Here is a 25,279-nt window from a genome sequence, read left to right as displayed (position 1 = left end):
TTTGGGCATGAATGAATATACAGTATACTCTTTCAAATGATATGAATCCTCTGAGGCTTCAGATTATACAGGCCTGCCTCACTTATCGCAAAGGTTACGGGCATGAATATCGAAATTGTGAATAGCGGAGCAATTTCTCCCATAAGAAATAATGTAAATAGGGGGGATACGGGCATCGCGGTGGTCACGGCCGTCAGATTTTAACACTTGTTTTACTCAATATTTATAGAACAAAATAAATAAAGAAACAAGGGAATAATATCAAATAAACATAAAAAACAAACACTTTGAGTTTATTAGGCGTACAGTGGTCCCTCGGTTAGCGAACGGTTCGGTTAACGAAATTTCAGTTAACGAATTACCTTCCATAAGAATCTTCAATTCGGTTAACGAACAAAAATTTGATTAACGAAATCCTTACGAAAATCACGTTTTGTTGTGAGCATCAGCTGATGAGCTAGTCTGCCAATTCAGTGATCTCTTCTATGTTTACATTCGTTTCCAATGGAGTAAATATCAATAAAGTTGTACTCTTTAATATTTGTGCATGTTTTATATTAAAATTAGTAGTCATTTTAACATTTATTTAACATATTGATAATATATGCAGTACAGGGAACTAGTTACAAATATCACGTTTTGTTGTGAGCATCAGCTGATCAGCTACCCCTGCTAATTCAGTAATCTGTTCTATGTTTACATTCGTTTCCAATGGACTAAATATCAATAAAGTTGTGCTCTTTAATATTTTTGCATGTTTTAGATTAAAATTATGAGTCATTTCAACATTTATTTAACATATTGATAATATATGCAGTATAGGAAACTAGTTTGTTGTGCGCCCATCAGATGCGTGAGTTGGTCACAACAAGGTAGGTAGATAACAGGTAGCCTCACGCAGGCCCATAGGAATTCAGTAACTGGCAACTCTACTCTCGCGATCGCTAAGCCACGCCCCTTTTGCCACTTCATGCGTTTGTAATATTGTGGTATTATTATCTGTATAGATCCTTTCTCTTTCTTTTTGATGTAACTAAGTGGGCTGAGCTTAATAAGTGATGTCATCGCTAGCCAATCAGCGACGTTGGATGAAATCCAGCGGTTGCAAGTAAGATATTTATATTTATTTTATATATTTAATCAGTGGCTCCAATTAAAAAAAAAAATCTCCATTCCATACATTTATTGTACAACTTTTAATACCACCATATGCCATCAAAAATACGTAAATAAAAATTTCATTTTTATTTTCATTAGCGTAGATCCTATGATGATGTACTAGGGATCATATCAGATCATTTCATCTAGTGATTCCAATTGTAGCGACAGAAAATCTAGCAATACTTTTTGGGGGGACTGTACAGTGTTGGGGTGTGTGGATAGTAATGACTCATGACAAAAAGTGAGATAGTCAAAGAGTTCCATATTGTTGATATGGTTGGGAGAACAGAAGAGTATATGAAAAAAAGCTCATAGTTGGTAGAGATATTTTGAGCCAGATGACACCATAAAGAGAAGTTTCAACATATGTGAGTCGAACTATAGGAGTATGCGTGTTGCAGTAGATGCATGCACCCTAAGAACAGAAAGAGGTATAATGGTTGTAGTTGGAGAGCTGAAAAGGTTTGAGTGAAGCTGCCTTGGTGAGTTGAAATTCAGATAGCACAGTAGGCCCTTGCCAATAACGACTTCCACAATAACGGTAAGTTACAATAGATACCCATTTTCGATAATAACGTGTGGATTCTCTTGAATAACGGAGATTTCGTGGGAATCGTCCAAGCGCATCAATGATAGCGTTTGTTTGCCGCCATGTTGATGACGCTCCATGGAATACAGCGCTGCATCCACATTTGAGATTTTTGCCTCTATAACCAGCGGTTGCTAGGGTCGGTGATCAACAATGGCTTCTGCGTTTTTGCCTGTGGGGGCTAGGGGAGGTGGTGGAGGGAGTGATTTGCCACCTGAATGCCCGGAAACTTTTAAAGTGAATGAGAAAAAAAACCCCAAAGCGTGCCTACTCGGTCAAGGATAAAGAACAGATTGTTGAACTCATTGAAAGTGGTGCACGGAACATTGATATTGTGAGGAAATTGAACTGTCCCGAGTCTACAGTGCGAAATATTAAGAGGAACTTAGAGAAGACCAAAAAGAGTATTGCGCTGGCTAAGAAATATTTCGTTAGTGATGGAAATGCGAGGCGAGCTATGAATGATAAAAGTGATAGAAAGTTGATGAAGACATTGGGGAAATGCCTGATGATTTTGACTTTGAGGGGTTTGATGAAGTGTTAGCGGAAGTGGGTGAACTGGGTACGAGAGACCAGCGTGGGGACTGGGACGGAGATGGGGCCATGGAAGTGGGTGGAGGTTTGACGCAGTAGCCTCCATGCCCCAGCCTCGGAACAATCATCACACCAAGCACCTCAAAAACTCCCCCAAGCTAAGTGTTATATTACTGTACTCAAATTCTTAATTTTGATGATTGAATAACAATTCTTTTTATTTCAGCTAACAAAAAGTGTTAGAAAGGCTTCAAAGGGGAAAAAATGGGTGAAATTATTAGGGTGGCGGCACCAATAAACCCTTTTTACATGCATTTTAATGTCACACAAATAACGTTTTTGCTAATAACGGTGTTATTCAGGCACCTATTAGACATTATTGGCAAGAGCCTACTGTAGTAAGAGATCATGGAAGAGGTTAATAGATGGTGCTCCACAGAAGAAAAATTGGATCTCAGGCTGTGAATGTTGGAAAATGAAACGTGAAAAAAGCCAGCAACCGTGATGACGTCAGTTGAGGCCCCAGTAGTTTGATGATGGTTGGGTCAGCCCTGGTAGTAGTCATGAGTGAGGGACAGGGCTGGGGAGGCAGCCAGGTATAGCCACTCTGTACAGTGACCCCTCGTTTAACGAACACCTCGGTTAACGTAATTTCGATTAACGAACTGCCTTCCATAAGGATCTTCAATTCGGTTAACGAAAAAAATTTTGCTTAACGAACTTCTTACGAACAGACCTCAACATGTTTTCGCTTGCACTGACCGGGCAACCAGCTTTAGTATCAGTCCGCCAATACATTAATCGGTTCTAGGGCTTAAATTCCTTACTATTTTAGTAAATATCAAGAAGTTTATACTATTCAATAATTTTAAAAGTTTAATATTCAATTTTTTAGTCATTTTAACAATTATTGAGCAAAATTGAAGGTAAAGTGACTAGTTTAATGCGCGGCATCCAGCCTCTTAACACAGCAAACAGGCGTCAGTCTCTCTCTGTTTTCACTGGAGGTAACATCTTGCTTGAGACTCTCTTCAACTAAACGCTTTTTTTCTGTGTTTCCAAGCAAATTATTGGTCATTTTGAAAATTATTTTACATATTGACAATATATAGTGCAGTGCAGTGTTATTTTAAAGAAAATATTCTTTATTTACAGCTAGTTTAACTTTGAAAAATACGTGTTGCCATTGTTTGAATCCAGCATGGGGCCTAAGAGATCAAGAAAAGCGATTTCAATCCAAATAAAGCAGGAAATAATAAAAAAACACGAACAAGGTATTAAATCAAATGCGCTATGCAAAGAATATGGCATGTCGGCATCAACTGTGTCGACAATTCTTGTACAAAAAGACAAATTTAAGGAAGTGAACGTGAGAGACAAATCTACAAGAGTGTTTAAAAGTAGATCCCTAATCGTATAAACTGAGAGGTTACTTATCATCTGGATTAGGGAAAAACAGATGAAAGGTGATTCAGTTTCTGGTGATTTCATTTGTGAAAGAGCCAGGGAGATTTATGAACATTTAAAGGCAGATCAACCTGGTTCTGCAGGAACAGAATTTGAAGATTTTCGGGCTAGCAAAGGCTGGTTCGAAAAATTTAAGAAAAGAAGTGACATTTTCAGTGTTGTTAGGCATGGTGAAGCTGCTAGTGCTGATAAGGAAGGGGCAGCAGAGTTTTTAGTTGAATTTAAAAAACTGATGGAAGAAGAAAATTATCTTCCACAGCAAGTGTTCAATGTGGACGAAACTGGGCTGTTCTGGAAAAAGATGCCCAAAAGAACATTCATCACCAAAGATGAAGCCTCTTTACCTGGACATAAACCCATGAAAGACCGTCTCACTCTACTGCTTGGTGCCAATGCTTCAGGGGATTTCCGACTGAAGCCTATGCTTGTCTACCACTCTGAAAACCCCAGGGTGTTCAAGCAACAGAAAGTGGTAAGAACAATGCTTGGAGTTTATTGGAAGTCCAACCGTAAGGCATGGGTGACAAGACAGTTCTTTAATGAATGGGCAGTTGATGTGTTTTGCCCCCCTGTCAAGAGCTACCTAACCACCAATAAACTTCCTTTAAAGGCTCTTCTCCTCATGGATAATGCTCCTGGTCATGACCCTGACCTTGCCAGAAATTTGGAGTATCAATTTGACTTTGTGAAAGTGTTGTTTTTGCCTCCAAACACTACAGTACTCATACAGCCAATGGACCAGAATGTAATCAGCAACTTCAAGAAGTTGTACATGAAGAAAATGTTTAGGAGGTGTCATCAGGCAACTTCCGCTGATCCTGAACTAACACTGAAACAGTTCTGGAAGACACAATTCAACGTCCTGGAGGCTGTAAAATTGATTGTGTCATCATGGCAAGAAGTCTCCAATAGAACCCTCAATTCTTCATGGAAAGCACTGTGGCCATCAGTAGTCCATGATTTTGAGGGATTTGAGGATGACACAGAGTTGGACCAGGAGATTGTGTCCATTGGTCAGTCATTGGGCCTTGAAGTGGAGGAGAAGGATGTGGAAGAGCTTGTGATGTCTCATGAGGAGGAACTTACTCCTGATGACTTGAAGGAACTGGATGAGATGTTACGGGTAGAGGCTGACAGTGGTGAGGAGGACATTGAAAGTGATGACCATATGTCAGCTAAACAGTTGAAAGATGTGATTTACCACTGGGAGAAGTTCAGGGAACTGGCTTCAAAGCACCCAGAAGTGGAAAAAACTGAACTAACTTTGTGTCATGTTGAGGACTCAGTGGTCTCCTTCTTTAAACATAAGTTAATGGTGAGGAGGACAGATGCCCCACAGACCACAATTGACACTTTCTTCAGTAAAAGGCAGAGGGAACAAGATGCTAGCCCTCAGCCTTCCACTTCAAGAAGGAGAGAGGATGTTCATGGTGGAGAATCTGTCAGTCCAGAGGTTCCTGACATTTTCATGGAAGGTGACTCACCTTCCAAGAAGCAGTAAAATGCTTCTCCTCCACCTCCACTTCCTTCTCTTCTCCCTTCTCCTCCTGCACCTCCCACTTCAAATGCACATCAGCACCATCATCCAGGAGCCTTCTACATACACACCTCAAAGTAAGTAAATTTTTCCGCCATTTTTGTTGAAGTTAGGAAATTTTCGGTGAGCTGGGACCAATTACCCAAAAACCCATTGAAACAATGGTTTCGGTTAACGAACGACCTTCTGGAACGGATTGAGTTCGTTAATGGAGGGGCCACTGTATTATTGATAAAATATGTTCAATGGGTGGATGTACAGGGCTGCCTCACTTATCACAAGGGTTACGGGCATGAAACTCGTTGAGAATACTGTATCGAAATTGCGAATAGCGGAGCAATTTCTCCCATAATAAATAATGTAAAAAGGGGGAATACGGGCATTGCGGTGGTCACGGCCGTCAGATTTTAACACTTATTTTACTCAATATTTATAGAACAAAATAAATAGAGAAACAAAGTCATAATATCAAATAAACATCAATAACAAACACTTTGAGTTTATTAGGCATACATGTTTACAAGTACAGTATACAGGGGTACTTTACATGTTTGAGTGTGTGAGTGTTTGAATGTTTATATGCATAGGTGTGTGAGGTAAGTTTTAAACGTAGACACCACGGAACCTCGTCACCTTCGTAGCCATCAGTGGTGTTGCAGACCCGGCTATCTCCTTGATCTTGTCGGCACTTTTAACTATAGAATGCACTGTAGAGGGAGCCAAGCCGTGCACGTGCCCAATCACTGACGTTCTTTCTCTGTGTTTATGTCTTTTTACGATATCCAATTTCACGTCCAACGTAACTGCCACACGTGATCTCTAGCAACATTGCTGGGAGTTTTAGTAGCTGGTCGCTTAGGCATTGTGAGATCACACAAAACACACGTCAGCACGCGTGTGTCTGAGGCGTGTGGTTCAAAATTTTTGCTCGTAAGAATTTGCGAATATACGGGGCAACCATTGCGAAGTGGAAATGGGTAACAATAAATTGATTGCAGATAAACGGGGTTACAAATACCGAGGCTATGAATAATTGGGTTTGCCACAAATGTCCAAAATGTGGTAGAGAACATACATTCAACTAGAAATACAGTAATGTACTTGTTTCAGTGTAACAACAGTCTTACTGTTACATGTACCTCCTTGAGGCTATTGCTGCTCTCTGTATCCACTTAAATTTTATGGTAAGTTTCTCCTGCTTTGTATGCCAGGGGGTCCAGGTGGCTCTGCCCCCACTTACTGAAAGTAGTTTGGTAAGGTTAGATAGGTTTGGTCAGGTTCTGTTTGGTTGTACATTGTTGTTTCCATTTTCTTATTTGGTATCATGCACATAACATCTCCAGAAAATTTGGTGCATTTCCGTAAGTTTTTTCTGGTGATAACCATATCCTGCCCCTTTACCGAAATTTTCCCTAAAGTTGCTCCTTATCACAGCGCTCTGTTGTAAACTAATGCCACAAACTGTGAGACAGAATCTTTGGTTAAGTTTAAAAAAAGTTCAACCATCAAAATCTATATTGATTTGTATAGAGGGAGATCAAGCAAAAAAGTCAACATAGACTAGTTGGCTGAATATGCAAGTGTTCAAAATGCAGCAGAGAATTGACAGTGAAAAATAAATATGTGTTTCAGTACAATAACAGAACCGACCGCACTCTTATGTAAAAAAGAGCAAAAGAAAATAAATTTACACAATGTTGCTTCAAGATTATTGCTTTCATTGGTACCAGATATCAAAGTAAGCTCTTTCTACTTAATATGCCAGGGGGTCGAGAGGTCGGAGCCCCGGCTAGGAAGTTAGAGAAGTTTAATTATGTTTGGTTCAGTGTTCGAAATGCGGGGGGTTTTGGGGGGGGGGTTGACCCCTACCCCCCCAAATACACTTAAGACCCATGAAAATAGACTACCCGGTATTCAGGAGGACCCACACGTGGGTCCTAAAAAGATCCCCTCAAATAAGATGTGTTGAATATTTTATTACAAAGGAAATACAGTAATATCTCCGTTAGCCGGATTCCATCAAACCCGGAACTCTCCGACAGCCGGAATTGAAATTTTCTCATTAAATCGTTCTCAAACCTGGAATTTTCGGGAAAATTTCGGTTTTAGGAACGCTTTCCTGAGGGGCACATTTTCCGGAAAGTGTTGAGAAAATTTCCCCGATACCCGGAAAAATCCAGAGATGGGGAGTTTTTTCCGGGTTTGAGAGATGAAAATCAGGTGCATTTTCTGGAAATTCCAAGACAAATTTTCCATTACCCGGAAAATTCCGGGTATGAGGGATATTTTACCGGGTTCGAGTGATGATGTAATGGGCAATTTCTGGAACATCCGAGAACATTTTTCCGTTACCCGGAAAATTCCGAGGATGAGGGATTTTTCCGGCTTTGAGAGAGTCGTCTCGTTACCCAGAAATCTCTCATTCCCGGAACTGCTCTGCACCAATTGTTCCGGCTAACGGGGATATCACTGTACAGTATTACCCCGCTTTACGCATTTTTTTTACGCGTTTCCACGTTTATGCGGTACCCTGCCAGACCCGGAATGCTCACTTTACGCGGTGCATGTACTCTTTTAAGCGGAGAGCGGCGCGGGCAGGGTGCGCACAAGGTCGCCCAGTCATCAAAACATTACCGAGTTCTTCACCCGCCACCCACCACAGCCGGCCCAAGTCAGTGATAGTGAGGATATGGACTTATATGGACTTTGAGGGGTTTGACAAAGAGGCCCTGCAAGCCTCTGTGGTGGATAGTGATACAATTGATATAGGTGAGGGCCAATAATCTGCCCTCTGCCTCAGAACCAACCCCCCATCCCCGTGTGCCCAGCCATCTTTTCTACTAATGTAAGTGTTAAAAACCTAATATTATTGATATTTCTCTTAATTATTAATTGTGTGTGCATACCATCATAAAATTAAGAAGTTATTTTTACTACAACGTAGGTATTGTGTCTGAAAAAGTGGAGTTTGATGGTCGGCCCAGTCTCTATTTCAATTAATCTCATATGTTATGTTGTTCACTTTACGCGGGCCTCTGTGGGTTCAATTGACCGCATAAAGCGAGGGTTCACTGTATATATTTCATATACAGTATGTGATCATTCAGAAAGTGAATACAAAAATAACCTTTATTATTTTTATCATGGTGATGAAAAATGTTAAATTTGCATGAACATTCTGCACTCTGGTATGAAATCTGCAATCTGCATCACTATGCTTTCTGGTACACGTTCGGTACGGGTAGTCTTGGTCGAGTTCTGATGCTTGGTGTGGGGCCGGAGCCGCAGGCAGCACAGCTCAACCGGCCCAATCCTAAGTTACCTCCTCCAGCCGCTTCGGAATCAGCTCCCTATGTTTTAACCTTAAGGGTTAACATGTCACTGGATGCCTGACTTATTAAAGGGAAAGGTTAAGTTCAGCAGACACATCTGACCTGGTTTATTGTTATGGGTGAAAATAAGGTAATTGAGGAAAAGGTCTCACACTTCGGCGAATATTATGAGGTTGTAATATGGAGGAATTTTCAGAGTGGAACAGTATTAAAGATTTTGAAATGTGATGCACAAATTTTAAGTTATATTATATAATCAACAGCGAACATATGATACACTAGAACACATTAAAATAGGTTAAGAGTCTTAAGACTAAGAGTATGACTGTATGTTCCTGAACTGTTCATATACAGTATCTAATGGGCAATGGCAACTTGGCAAGCAAATATATTAATACACAAATTTTGTGCATTCCACACAGCACTGCTGTGACAGTGTGACCTTCACTACAAAGTGTAATGATCCCCTAGAGTTCGCAATTCAGGGGAGAATTTGAAGGTGACGCACTTGTTATTATACATGTTTAATAAAAAAAAAATTGTCCATGATATTGGAAATACTGCATCCTGAACCTTAGAATATGTTATAATATCCACTGCATATGGCCTCAAATTAGTCAGATTTCAAACAATATTCCCGCAGTGGGCTTACGTCACCCAGCTGTAAAGGCTTGCTCCGCTCGCCTCCTCCCCCCCTTCTGGTGGAGGGCCGCCACTTTCGAGGGTGATGACCCCCCAAATACACTGCCCTATTTCAAACGCTGGTTTGGTTGGTTAGGTCCTGTTCATTGTCATTTCCATTTTCGTGTTTTGTGTCTGCATTTTCGCAGTTAAGTGGTCAACTTTTTGTGACCATCCACATAAAATGTCCCCACATTAAAGTGGATTCCACTCAAAAACTCTGCAAACTCCCGATAAAATCTACAGATTTTTAGCTGAAGCATTTGAAATTTCATCCCCTTCCTGGTGTCATACAAGCACACACGTGTCTCCGTCCCAATCTCCCCCTTTGTTTCGTCCAGACCATTGCTGTGTTGTGTTTACTCCTGCCTTTGTTGTGTCTTTTCATGCATGTTGTGGTGAATTATTTTACCATTTTTGTAGCCATGAGTTCCCAACCCAAACAGGGTGGTGCAGCACTCAAAAGGAAGCACACGAGCTACAGAATAGATGTAAAATTAGAAATGATTTGGCGAAAGAAAACTGGGAGTGGACAATCCACCTAGTCCTGTTTCTTTTTCATCCTCCAACTAATCCTCCATCCCCCAACACCCACCTCCATCAATCCAACCAAGTCAAACATCTCTACCTTTTAAAGCATTATAGGTAATAAGTATTTTGTCTCAATGAACCACTAGAGTGATTGTGCACTAGCTGGCACAACCTACGTTGCCTCAACACACCTACCCCAATGAACTTTAAGGACGTTAGATAACTTATAAAGTTAAATAATTTCTTAAAATAATGTCTTATAAAGTGTTTAACAAATGTTTCTAAGGTAAATAATTGTTAAAAGATATCATATAAAATTTTTTTTTTATTGTCATGTACAATGGCATGGTCCCAATTTAACCTATTTCCATTATTTCTTATGGGATTAATTCCCTGACTTAAGTGGAATCATTATCAGAGGCATTTTTCCGGTCCCAATTAACCGGAGATAACGAGGACCACCTGAACCAGAAATTTTGGCTCAATTCCATTAGTTTTTTCTACTGCTAACCGTGATCCTTCACCAAAAAAGTAATACAGTACAGTAGTACCCCGATTTACGTGGTCAATTGAACCCACAGGGTACCTCGGAAAGTGAACAACAGAACATATGGGATTAATTCCAATAGAGACTGGCCCAACCCCCAAACTCCACTTTTTCCGACACAATACCTATGTTGTGGTAAAAATAACATCTAAATTTTATGATGGTATGCTCACACAATTAATATTTAAGAGAAATACAGTCGCCAGGTTAATGTCCATTCAAATAATGGACTCAAATCCCCCCCCCCCCTCTTCCCAGCTCACTAGCTCCTACCTCTCTGAGAAATGTTTGGGTGAAAACACTAGATTTTAACGTTTAGTAATAAATAATACCTCAGACTAAAGTTAGGATAATATAATTGACATTTCTGGATTCCTTGCAGGTCAGGGAATATTTTGAATGTAAACTTCATATATTTTGCACAAAAGATAAAATATTTGCTTTGTGTAAACCAAATTATTACATTAGATCTAAAATTTGTATGTCTAATGCAAAATCCATGATGTTTATATTCAAAATGATCATCATATTGTAAGAATTCCAGCAATGTAAATAATATTCTGTCCTGGTAATTTGTATGAATTTTATGAGCTAAATAAAAAATAAAAAAATTATACTTCACCGCGTATATGAGTAGATGCACCGCGGAAAGTGAAAGTCCGGTTCTGGCAAGGTACCGCGGAAAGTGGAAAGTGAAACGTGTAAAGCAGGGTAATACTGTACAGTACCAATCTTTACTCTACAGTGTTTTCATCCAAGGAGATGGTTTGCACAAAAATGCATTTATATATTTTGTTCATATTTTACAGTTATACTATGGATGATACTAAGTACAGTGATAAAACTGATACAACTTTTTATTTTCATTCTAAATAGTTTTCTCTTTTTTTCCATTTTCTCTATCTACAACCATAAATCACATGTAGTGGGCAGGATATGAAGGATGAGGTAATTGCAGGATAAAAACTTGCAAAAAATTTATCAAATGTCACCTGAATCAAGTTCCTACATGCTTTGTACGCAAAAAAAAAAATTACCTTAAATATTCGACCAAAAATTCTGGCCTCTCGGCATCTATTGTCGCCCGATTATAAAAAATAAATAAATTGATACCACTCTCGCTTAAATTGTCAATAAACAACGGAGCGTCATCTCAGAGATTTTTCTACCTCTACTATAAGCTTGAATGCCTGTGTCAATGACCTGTGCAAATCCCATATAACTTTTATTTCCGTGCATTGGATTCTAAGTGAACTGTATGTTTGTATGTTCTCAAAGCCGCCAGAATTTTCCGGAAAATTACAGATTTGCAAACGATTTTCTGAGAAGCACAGAAAATTCCAGGGATGGGGAATTTTTTTGGGGGGGTTAAGAGATGAAAACCAGGCGTATTTTCCGTAAATTCTGAGAAAAACTTTTGATACCCGGAAAATTCTGGAAATGGGGAATATATTTCTGGGTTCGACAGATGATGTAATGGGCAATATATGGAACTTCCGAAAAAATTTCCATTACCTGGAAAATTTCGGGGATGAGGAATTTTTTCTGGCTTTAAGATATTATCATGTTATGTGCAATTTCTGGAACCTCTGAGAACATTTTTCCGTTTGCCAGAAAATTCCGTGGATGAGGGATTTTTTCTGGCTTTGAGAGTCATCTCGTAAACCGGAAATATCTTGCCGGAAGTGCTTTGCACCAATTGTTCCGGCTAACAGAGATATCACTGGTACTTACAGTTCTACCTCAAGGAGGAGGACTTAGGAAGAAGCCGTATCATCTTTCAATGGCATCCTTATCATGTCATGTTCGGTATCGTAACACACGTTATCTTTTTTCTTTCTTTTTTTTTACGGGGATTAACCCAACAGGGCACAGGTCACTGACCCACATCGGGGCCTGGGGGACGAAACTGTAATAATAATAATAATAATAATAATAATAATAATAATAATATTAGTAATACAGGTTGTACCTCTCTAGTCCGGCATTCTGTGGTCCGGAACGATTTTAATTTGTCCAATAGGTAGATAGGCAACTTTTTTCTTTTTTTTTTTTTTACTTATCTGAATTATTATTATTATTACAGGAGTATTAAATTTTTGCCCCTCAGGCCCCAATGTGGGTCAGTGACCTATGCCCGGGTGGGCTAATCCCCGTAAAAATCAACAACAACAACAAAGCCGCATGAAATTAAGGTTTGTTTACATCCAGCAGTTCGGCTGCTCTCTCTCTCTCTCTCTCTGCTTGTCTATACAGAGTACAACATTTAACCCTTCAATATATATGAGCAGTAAATATAATTTACATTGCTGGAATTCTTACAATTTGATGATCATTTTGAATATAAACATCATAGATTTTGCATTAGACATACAAATTTTAGATGTAATGTTTAATCTGAGTAAATATGTTATCTTTTGTGAAAAATATATGACATTTATATTCAAAATATTCCTGGTCTTACAAGGAATCCAGCAATGTCAATTATATTATCCTAACTTTAGTTTGAGGTATTATTTATTACTATACCTGGTTTTCCCCCCAAAATTTCTCAGAGGGAAGAGCCAGCAGTGTAGTGTGAGAAGAGGGGGAGGGAGTCGTGTCCATTATTTGAATGGACATTAACTTGGCGACTGTATTTCTCTATTTCTCTTAAGTATTAATTGTGTGCATGTACCATCATAAAATTAAGATGTTATTTTTACTACAACATAGTTATGTGTCGTCAAAAAGTGGAGTTTGGGGATCGGCCTGGACTCCAATTCAATTAATCCCATATGTTATGTTATTCACTTTACGCGTTTCTCGCTTTCCGCGGTACCCTCCGGGTTACATTAACCGCGTAAAGTGAGGGTTAACTGTATTGTTCCATTTATTAACATTAAATAACATTACAGGTACTTCAAACAACCATATAAATTTTTTTTACATTAATTTTACTACAGCTACAATCAGGGTCTTATTTTCTTCAGTTTCATATGTAGAACCAATCAGTCTGGTTTTGTAAGCTTTAACATAAACAATGCCGGCAGCCATCTCGTCTCCTCATTATTAATAAATTGTATTGTTAATTTTGCACACACAAACATTAATTCAATGAAAACAAATTCAGAAACATTAATTAAAATATATATGAAAAGTAAGTAAGTGTTGCTTTCATATTCTTATGTAAAGTAATGACGATATGTTTTCACGTGTGCGCACTTACATACGCGATCTCTCTTTTTTCTTTACCATTATCGTTAGCTACTTCTATTGTTCCATTTATTAACATTAAATAACATTACTTAAAACAACCATATTAATTTTACTACAGCTACAACCAAGGTCTTATTTTCTTCAGTTTTATATGTAGAACCAGTCAGTCACTGGTTTTGTAATCAACGAAAACAATGCTGTGTCATTTCCTCGTGTGTTTTCATATTCTACTTATTATTAATGAATTGTATTGCTCATTTTGCACACATAAACATTAATTAAATAAAAAAGACAGAAATAAACAATAATGAATCTTTTGTACATAAGAGAAATGACGCTGTTTACACGATTATGCATGTCGTCGGGCCGTTGAAACCCGTCGAAATTCAAGTTTCCGCCGTCAAAATTTGTATCTATTTTTTTTTGTGTGTGTGTTCCAATAAAATATGTTGAATTAAAAACTCGCGAATTTTGGGAAGCTACTATACGACATTTAACCCTTCAATATGTCTTCAAAGAGACCATGATGCACAGAAAGTGATGCTAGTGCTTCCAAGCATAAGCACAAGTCACTATCTATCCAGGAAAAGGGTGAATTTCCATGGTCCGGCAATTTCCATGGTCCAGCACCGGTCAAGTCCCGAGGTTGCCGGACTAGAGAGGTACAACCTGTACAGAGATCCCTCGGTTAATGAGCGCCTCAGTTAACGAAATTTCGGTTAATGAATTACCTTCCATAAGATTCTTAACTTCGGTTAATGAGCATTCCCTCGATTAATGAAATCCTTGCGAATTTTTCCCAACATGTTTTCGCCTGAATTTGGCTGCCCACCAGCTGTAGTATTAGTCTGCCAATACAATAATTGGTTCTAGGGCTTATATTCCTTACTATTTTAGTAAATATTTGATAATTTTAAGTCTTACAGTATATGAAATTTTTTTGTCATTTTAACAATTATTTAACATAATTTAAGTACAGGGAAACTAGTTTTTAGCGCGCCAAACAGCCTGTCAACACACCATACAGGCATCAGTCTCTGTGTCTTTTCAGTCGAGGTAACATCTTGCTTCAGACTCTCTTCAACATAATCGCTTTTTTTCTGTGTTTCCAGTCAAATTATTGGTCATTTTGAAATTTATTTTACATATTGACAATATATAATGCAGTGCAGTGTTGATTTAAAGAAAATAATCTTGAATTACACCAAGTGAACCAAAATTTTATGGGTGAAATGGCACCATGGGGTGACTTCTCTTCTACCCCAATGCCTTCTTTTCTCCCTTCTCCACCCCCATTCTAATTCCCATCATCATCATCATCATCATCATCATCCAGGAGCCTTCTACATACACACCTCAAAGTAAGTGTACTTTACTACCTTTTTTGTTGACTTTAGGCAATTTTCGGTGAGTTGGAACCAATTACCCAAAAACCCATTGAAACAATGGTTTCGGTTAACGAATTTTTCGGTTAACGAGCAACCTTCTAGAACGAATTGTGCTCGTTAACCGAGGGACCACTGTAATGTTAATAATTACAATAGCAACACTGTAATAATAATAAGAACCATAAAGAAATACAAAAATGAAAAAATAAAAATCAATAGTGAGAAAAAATATACAGTATGTACGTTGTGTTGTCAAAGTAAAAGAAACAATTGCGACCCTGCAATTGTGTGTAAATGAGGCAGAAAGTCAGATCAGCAACTTGGGACTTGGTCACAACTTTTGTGATGCCATATGGCAGCAGGGTCTACCATTAGACAACACATTATGCATCCAATATCTTCCCAGGGGGTAGTACCTCCCTGTTTGGTAGCTGCCTACTACCTGTGAAAGATGAAGACCATCTCCTTAAAGATCACCTGTCAATATTGATTGGTTGGCAAGATGTGCAAGTGTTCTAAATGCGGCAGAGAACTAAATGACAGTTAGGAAAATATGTTTTAGTATAAGAACCGACGGTACTCTCGTGTTCACAAAAACAATAAAATTACATTATGCCGCTTCAAGAAAACTGCTTCCATTGGTACCAGATACTTTCTGTCTAATATGCTGGGGTCCAGAGAAAGTTATGTAAGATTAGGTAGGTTCATTGGTTAAATAAGGTTCTGTGCATTCACGTTTCCATTTTCGTGTTTAGCATCATTCAACTAGTACTATCTCCAGAAACTTTAGTTCAATTCCATAAATTATTTTTACTGCGATAATTATTGATGACTGACCCGCCGCCAATTTTTCAGAGAAACCAATTTTAAAAACACTGCAATTTCACTGTGTTTTTTATAGTGGGCACTGTCGTAGATTGTGCAAATGTGTTAAAAAGTGTAAAAAGTGATTATTTCTAAATTAAACCTAACCTAACCTTAGTTGACAACATAAACAAGTGGCAGAAGCATTGTTAGAAGAACTAACCAACTTAACCAAAGAAACCTAACTTCCCAGCTGTGGGGCTCTGCCCCCAAGACCCCCCAGTATATTAAACAGAAAGAACATACTGTACTATGGTATGGTGCAATTTAAAATTTTTTGTGGACGTGAGAGCAGCTGCCTGGACCGAACGTCTAATAAGCATACACTGAGCATAGGCAACAATCGGGGCACCAACGGCAGTGTTTTGAAATAAGTCACTATGATTGGCTTTTTACATCCAGGATACAGCATTATAGCAGAGAAAGACAAAGCAGTGTGTTCCTAGGTGCCTCATTATCTACCAAATGAAGCATTTGCACAAGAAATAATTATCATATCAGAATTCACTGATGAAAATATGGTAAGAAAATAAACATAAAACAAATAACATGTCAGAGGGTTAGTCGTCAATATTTTCCTTCTAAGACACTTTTCTTCAATGGCATTTCTGGCACAGATTAGTGAGATATAGGTTAGGTTACGTGAGGTTTGCTTGGCTGGTTAGGTTAGATTCAAAACAGTTTTTCCAACAGTTTTTTATGTGTTTTTAACACCTTTTTCCTTGATTTCTAGAGCAAATCTCTAAATTCTGAAATGGGAGGGTGGGAGCTTATCTCAGACACTATTGATTTTGACCATATATGAAGGTCAAATTCGTTCATAACACATCAAAAACCATCGGGAAAACATAGTTTCACTTTCAACTTCGTTTAGTGGCACTAAGTCAATATTTACCCTTTCCTGAACATCCCGGATGAACCCCCTATGGCACAAGGGCCTAATTCAAGGGCATAAACATCAAATTTTAATATAACAGGAGGGGGGGGGGTCCTTCCCCCAGCTAGGAAGTTAGGTAAGGTAGGTTTCTTTGGTTAATTAATACAGGTTCTATTAGGTTTTAGTTAATGTCGCCTATTTTATAATGAAAAGTTTCCAAGCACAACTGATATATGGTTAGGTTTGTTTATAGCTACACCACGATTGACTCACTCTGAAATAAATGCCAAATGCTGCCAGAGTCACAGTCAAATATACGGTAGGTTCTGTGAATTGTCAGTTTCATTTGAATAGTCAATCAGAGGGGTACTGGACAACTCATACTCAAGCAAATAGTACCCATCAGAACATGTCAACTCGTACCCAACTATGAGATAACTCGTACCCAATTTACGAGACAGTTCATACCCACATACTGTATATGGGGCACTCCGCATTACAAGGGGGTAAAGCGCCACCCTGGTTGAAAGTTCAAAAATAGGGTGTCAATTTGCCTCAAACCGGGAGCTACGTATCTGGCTGTGCGCTCAGTAAGTAAAGGTGGTCACATCCCGTTCAGAGAGAAAGGAGCACTAGCCAATGACAGCGGGCATCCCGCGGATCATAACCCCTGAGTCAGCCAATCACAATGGATTTCCCTTGCTACGTCACAGCTCCTCGGCCAATCCATGCGCCCAGATGCTGTCTCCCTGTTAGGCGGTTCAGTGTTTCTACTGCTATTTTGGATAACTTTTCGGCGTAACATTGACGTTATTCATGTTCCACGGGTGTGAGAAGTGCTACACAATGTCTGGCCGATTTTAGAGCAAGACTCGAGTGAAGCCAGGCCTTCTGGTGTTGGTTCAGGAGCCCTAAATCCTGAGTGTGTGTCTAGTGACGACAATGCTCACGTGGACACCCCAGCCATGCTTGGTGATAGTAAGTTTGGTGGTGATTATGGTGATGCAAGTGCTACTGGCAATGGTGATGGCCATTAAAGTTATACGCACTCCTCAGGATTTACATAACTTCAATTTACTTCGACCATCAGGGATAATAAAACAAAGGAACTAAACAAAGTAAGATTGTAATACTATTATCATAATACTGTTTTTACCCAAGATAATGCAAACTTTCTCCGCCTTGGTATTCGTATGTTAATTACGTTGGGGGTGGGGAGGTTAATGGTGGGGGGGATGAGTGTAGTGGTGTTAAAATATTATTACACACTATTATACTTAACAATATTATAAATCTTTGGCTAATAACAGGGACGGAAAGATAAATACTGATAGATAAATGAGTTTTTTATCATTATTGATTTTGTTTGGGGGGGTTATGGGGGTGGGCGTAAGACGAGTGCTGTTTTTAGTGATGATTAACTTGTTTTACAGAATTAGCCCACAATAATAGGAAAAATTTTGCAGAAAAATGCGATTATTGTTGGTTTGAAGATCAAACAACCATACATGATGGGTAGTTATTCTCATTCAACTCGCGATAAAATAATAACTATTCACAGTACTAACTTCCTGTTTTCACTATTTACTAGGAGAGGGATTGAGCTGCACGATTACAAAAATGAACCCTCTAACTTAAAAAACATCAAAGTTATGGTTGTTTGAACTTCAAAAAACTTTCAACACGTTTTTCTCCAAAGAACAACAAAGTTATGGTTGTTTGAACTTCGAAAAACTTTAAACACGTTTTTCTCCGCTTTTTTTAATTTGGCACTTCACCCCCTTGTAATACGGAGCAACTTTTATATATATATATATATATATATATATATATATATATATATATATATATATATATATATATATATATATATATATATATATATATATATATATATATATATATATATATATATATATATACAAGCAAATCACTGTAGGTGCGCGTGATTTAGGTACAGTGACCCCTCGTTTAACAAACACCTCGGTTAACGTAATTTCGATTAACGAACTGCCTTCCATAAGGATCTTCAATTTGGTTAACGAAAAAAATTTTGCTTAACGAACTTCTTACGAACCGACCTCAACATGTTTTCGCTTGCACTGACCGGGCAACCAGCTTTAGTATCAGTCCGCCAATACATTAATCGGTTCTAGGGCTTAAATTCCTTACTGTTTTAGTAAATATCAAGAAGTTTATACTATTCAATAATTTTAAAAGTTTAATATTCAATTTTTTTGTCATTTTAGCAATTATTTAACATAATTGAAGGTAAAGTGACTAGTTTAATGAGTGGCATCCAGCCTCTTAACACAGCAAACAGGAGTTAGTCTCTCTCTGTTTTCACAGGAGGTAACATCTTGCTTGAGACTCTCTTCAACTAAACGCTTTTTTTCTGTGTTTCCAAGCAAATTATTGGTCATTTTGAAATATATTTTACATATTGACAATAAATAATGCAGTGCAGTGTTGATTTAAAGAAAATAATCTTGAATTACACCAAGAGAGCTAAAATTTTATGGGTGAAATGGCGCCATGGGGTGACTTCTCTTCCACCCCAATGCCTTCTCTTCTTCCTTCTCCTCCACCCCCATTCTAAATCCCATCATCATCATCATCATCATCATCCAGGAGCCTTCTACATACACACCTCAAAGTAAGTGAACTTTTCTACCATTTTTGTTGAATTTAGGAAATTTTCAGTGAGCTGGAACCAATTACTGTACCCAAAAACCCATTGAAACAATGGTTTCGGTTAACGAACTTTTCGGTTAACGAACGACCTTCTGGAACTGATTGAGTTCGTTAACAGAGGGGTCACTGTATATGCTGATAACCACAAGGAAAGAAGAAAACACGAAGTTCCCAAGCGCTTTCGTGTAATTCACATCTTCAGGGGTGAGTACAGACACTCACCCCTGAAGATGTGAATTACAAAGCATATATATATATATATATATATATATATATATATATATATATATATATATATATATATATATATATATATATATATATATATATATATATATATATATATATATATATATATGAAAAAGGGAAACAATGGAGCACCTTAGCTTTCGTCTTTATTTAATGACATCTTCAGAGGCAACTGAATATACAGGACCGACAGAGGTTTAAAAACACAGGTTACCTTAAAACACATCAGGTCTGGTCAATAACATGACATCCACTAATCCACACACCACCACCACCGCAACCATAAAAGGAGCTTATAAGAATGGGCGACATAACTAGTCATGTCAAGTCAGGTCAAGAATATGCGATCCACTAATCATCAATCCTACATCAACCTCAAATGCTTTCAAAGTATTTTTAACCTTGGGCTACTGACAAATAAATTTAAGTAACATATTATCAGTTTTGTATTGACCATCATGAAGGATTATAGAATTCAATTCCCTAATCAAATTTGCTTCAACCTGAAGTATTTCTGTGACTCATGATGATTTATACACGTTTAAAATGTTTTCCCAATATATGGGATGATTATTGTTCCTTGTATGAACGAAAAATGCACTGCTTTCACATGCTGTTCTAATATTATACCTGTGCTGTTTTATTATGAGAAGCAATGCTTTCCCAGTCTTGTTTCTGTGTGGTCGTGACTTTTGAAACAAATCTATCCAGAGTATCATTAGCATACAATAACATAATTAATTGTATATGTGTTGGCCAATATTCTCACTCTTAGTTCTTTTATATCCTTATTACTACTATATTTAATTCTTGTTGTTGATATGTCAGAGGAAGAAATTCCTGACGATGTGATCATAGATAAAGGTAAAATGCATGGTATATATAGTAATAGGTATACATTATCACTTGAATTGGGTGCAAATAATCTTGTGTACGACTTATCTCGATAGTTGGGTACGAGTTGTCTTGGGTATGAGTTTACTTTTTTTGGGTGCGATTTGTCTTGGGTACGAGATGGCCCTAACCCCAATCAGAGCACACTCACAGTAACATAGCATTAGTAGGAACTTGGCCAGCCACGAAAAAATATCCACTGCCAAATGTACAGTACATGCTTGTATACTAAGAACTTTTTACTTTTATCCTCTTCGCCGCTGATTGGCTCATTAGCCACTTTGGCGGTCGGTCACATCTCTTACGCACTGTTGGCAAGTACTGGGCATGCACTGGTTCCTGAATGTATCTGAACCTGATCCAATGTTGGTCAAGTCTGGTCTTGAAATAGCTCACACTCGGTGCCGCCACAACACTCTCTGGCAGATTGTTCCAAACGTTCACAATTCTCACACCGAAAAAGTTTGCACTCATTGTTTTCTAGACTTGTGGCTCCTTTAACCTTGAGTTGCGACCCCTTGTGGGGCGGGCATCCGCCAGCTCCATGTATGTACAATCAAAGACAAAAGTCGTATCACGGTTTTGTCCAAAGATTAAATATAACTCGTGAAACATTATGAGAGCACTACCACAAGGCAGAACTGTAAGGAATTTGTCACATTCATCATTCTTTATACTGAACCCCAAAGAAACCTTTTAAATGATAGAAACATGCATACCACTGTGCTAAAAACTCCTCAGACATATAGTCAACTTCATCTTCCGAGTCTGCCATGGTAACTCGGTCCACCTGTACACAATGTTTGTTTACATTTAATTCTTTTACGCTCGTTTCCCAATGCACTCCATGACCCACACCAGGGCCTGGGGAGAATATAATAATAATAATAATAATAATAATAATAATAATAATAATAATAGTAATAATAATAATAATGGTAATTTTTCGTTAACCACCACCCATCACCTTTTTACGATTGTATCTCTTGCCATTTAAAAGATCTTGTAGCGTATTGGATGTGGCCAGTTGTCAAATTTCTCTTTGTTAGGTTCACATGCATACGTACATGTAGGAGATCTCGCACTAGGGATAGAGGTAAGATGGGAACTCACAAATGCGTTATATATATATATATATATATATATGTATATATATATATATATATATATATATATATATATATATATATATATATATATATATATATATATATATATATATATTTCATGTAAATCCACAATGAAAACGTGGATAGGATAAATCTTGATAAAATCACACGGGAAAATGGAAACAACGGAGTACCTTAGCTTTCGTCTTTATTCAAGACATCTTCAGAGGCAACTGGATTACATGGACAGAGAGAGGCTTAAATATACAGGGTGACCTAAAAACATGAGGTCAGGTCATAATGATGACATCCACTAATCACCACACCAACACACACGTAGAGGAGCTTAAGAGAAGGGTGGTGACGTGACTAGTCAGGTCAGGTCAAAAATAAGGGACCCACAAAATAACTATTATACATCTAGATCAAAGGTTTTCAAAGCATTTTTAACCTTGGGCCACTGACAAATAAATTTATGTAACATATTATATGAACTGACCATCACTAAGGTTTATTGATTTTAATTCCTTAATCAAACTAGCTTCAACCAGAAGTCTTTCTGTGACACAAGATGATTTGATTTTAATTCTACTAGCTTTTTGTCCCTGCTCAATGGGGTGATTATTATTCCTAACATGAACGAACAGGCACTGCTTTCAGATGCATAAACACTTCCATTTACATTCAAACTTGGGCTATTCCTTATTAACATATTGGTAATGGTTGAGTCATACTTGAAAACAACATTAATATTTAGAAGCTTGAGGGACCGAACTAACGGGACAAATTCATTACGATAGGGCAGAGTCAAAATACAAGTTCCTACACTTAAGAATATTTTGACTCTGCCCTATGTAAAGTACTTGAGAGTATTATCAGAGATACCGCGATGGAATATCTACTACGAAACAACCATTGTAAAGGATTGCCAACACGCTTTTATGCCGGGGCGCTCCTGCTTAACACAATTGCTCAAGATATTGAATATTTGGACCCATATTCTGGAAGGGGTGGTAATATCGACAATATTTACCTAGATTTTGCCAAGGCTTTCGACAGTGTACCCCACGCAAGGCTGAAAATCAAACTGGAAGGGTACGGAATTCGGGAAAATGTCCTAGCGTGATAGATGACTTTCTACATTACCTCAAGCAGTGTGTGGTGATTAATGGCACGAAATCATCATGCGTACCTGTGACAAGCGGGGTACCAAAGGGCAGTGTATTGGGCCCGCTGTTGTTTGTTTGTTTCATAAATGACATGCCTGACGTTGTACACTCCTGAATACAAATGTTTGCCGATGACGCCAAGTTATTTCGGGAAATCAAAAACCAAGCGGACTGTGAAGAGCTGCAGAAGGACCTCTGTGGGCTCCAAGAATGGTCTAAGAAATGGCTGCTGAGATTCAATGTCACGAAGTGTAAGAGGATGCACCTGGGGCGTACCAACGGTAAGGAGGCGTATCATATGTCCCAACGGGATGAAGAAAATGCACTAGTTGAGACTGTGTGTGAGAAGGACCTAGGTGTGTATGTTGACAATGACCTGAAGTTCTCGGGCCATTGCGAGAAGAAGGTGTAGTGGACTTCTCCCCTACAACTGCGTATCCGCATTCCAATGCAACAGTATCCTAGCAACCAAGCGAGCGGCGTCACCAGATGTTACCACCTTCCCTAGCAACGGAACTAAAGACCGGCGACTTTCTCGGGTTTTCCCAACATGACTCATAGAGGACTCACGGCTGCTGGGTATATAAGCTCTGTCTCTCCATTGAGATTCATTCTGGTCTCTCTTCTTGAACAAGCAACACCTCCTCCAGCAAGCTCCACGCTGTCCAGCATTCATTCAACCAGGAGGCCAGCAACAGGCAACATCTTATCTAACGAAGCTCCTGCACATCTACCTCCTTCAACACGCTACTCACCGAACGTCTCTACTGAGCAGCTCCTCACCACACGGCACCTCCAGCACCAGACTGTCTATCATATAACTTATATTATACAAGAAAACCACCTTAGAGTTTCCATCCATCCTGAGTGCTAGACAACATTATACCACGAATTCCTACAAAGGTAAATCAGGCAAATAGATTATTGGGTCTTATAAGAAGGTCGTTCAGATATCTAGACGGTCCATCCCTCGTAACGATCTTCAAGAGTGAAGTGCTTCCCCATCTGGAGTACTGTCACCCCGTTTGGTCCCCGAGATATGCTAAGGACTGTCAGTTGGTTGAAAATGTTCAAAGGAGGGCCACCAGACTGGTGCCTGCCCTTCGGCACCTCAGCTACCCTGAGAGATTGGAGCGCCTGAACTTGCCTGAACGGGCAAGGGGTGACCTAATTGAAGTGTATAAGCATATCAAGGGGCACTACTCAGTCGAGTGTCCTTACTTGGAGCTAGCGGACTCTCGCCCCTCAAGGGGTCACAGCTCAAGATTGAAGAAGCCCGCAAGTCCAGAAAACTGTGAGGGCAAACTTTTCTGGAGTGAGAGTTGTGAACTCTTGGAGCGATCTACCAGAAAGTGTTGTGACGGCACCGAGTGTGAGCTCTTTCAAGACAAGATTTGACCTCCACTGGAGCAGGTTTAGGTACATTCAGGAGCCGGTGCATGCCCAGTACTTGCCAACAGTGCATAACAGAGACGTGACCGATCGCCCAAGCGGTTATCGTGCCGATTATTTGGTGAAGAGGATATAAGAAAAGGAAAACTAATCAGAGATGTGACCGATCGCCCAAGCGGCTAACGAGCCGATCAGTGGTGAAGAGGATAGAAGCAAAAGTACTTACCAACAGTGCGTAACAGAGACGTGACCGATCGCCCAAGCGGTTAACGAGCCGATCGTGGTGAAGAGAATAAAAGTATAAAATATAAGAAGGTCGTTCAGATATCTAGACGGTCCGTCCCTCGTAACGATGTTCAAGAGTGAAGTGCTTCCCCATCTGGAGTACTGTCACGCCGTCTGGTTCCCGAGATATGCTAGGGACTTTCAGTTGGTTGAAAATGTTCAAAAGAGGGCCACCAGACTGGTTCCTGCACTTCGGCACCTCAGCTACCCTGAGAGATTGGAGCGCCTGAACTTGCCTAGCTTATACTACAGACGGGCAAGGGGTGACCTAATTGAGTTGTATAAGCATATCAAGGGGCACTACTCAGTCGAGAGTCCTTACTTGGAGCTGGCGGACGCTCGCCCTACAAGGGGTCACAGCTCTAGATTGAAGAAGCGGCAAGTCCAGAAAACTGTGAGGGCAAACTTTTCGGAGTGAGAGTTGTGAACTCTTGGAACAATCTACCAGAAAGTGTTGCGACGGCACCGAGTGTGAGCTCTTTCAAAACAAGATTTGACCAACACTGGAGCAGGTTCAGGTACATTCAGGAGCCGGTGCATGCCCAGTACTTGCCAACAGTGCGTAACAGAGACGTGACTGATCGCCCAAGCGGTTATCGAGCCGATTATTTGGTGAAGAGGATATAAGAAAAGGAAAACTAATCAGAGATGTGACCGATCGCCCAAGCGGCTAACGAGCCGATCAGTGGTGAAGAGGATAGAAGCAAAAGTACTTACCAACAGTGCGTAACAGAGACGTGACCGATCGCCCAAGCGGTTAACGAGCCGATCAGTGGTGAAG

General features: G+C 39.1%; 1 protein-coding gene across 1 annotated transcript in view; it reads right to left on the bottom strand.

Moving 5' to 3' along the window:
• The window catches only part of LOC121880107 (G patch domain-containing protein 11-like), a gene marked incomplete at its 3' end in the record, with an annotated part of 45,584 nt that extends 24,200 nt beyond the window's left edge, over positions 1–21,384 (bottom strand). Inside the window, 1 exon segment of the mRNA XM_042387164.1 lies at positions 21,263–21,384. Within this exon segment, the coding sequence (XP_042243098.1) occupies positions 21,263–21,318 (56 nt within the window).
• Between the last annotated feature and the right edge of the window lie 3,895 nt (positions 21,385–25,279).

Source organism: Homarus americanus, unplaced genomic scaffold (genome assembly GCF_018991925.1).
Source record: "Homarus americanus isolate GMGI-L3 unplaced genomic scaffold, GMGI_Hamer_2.0 scaffold30108, whole genome shotgun sequence".
NCBI classification, from domain to species: Eukaryota; Metazoa; Arthropoda; class Malacostraca; order Decapoda; family Nephropidae; genus Homarus; species Homarus americanus.
This window is presented reverse-complemented; position numbering and strand designations above follow the sequence as displayed.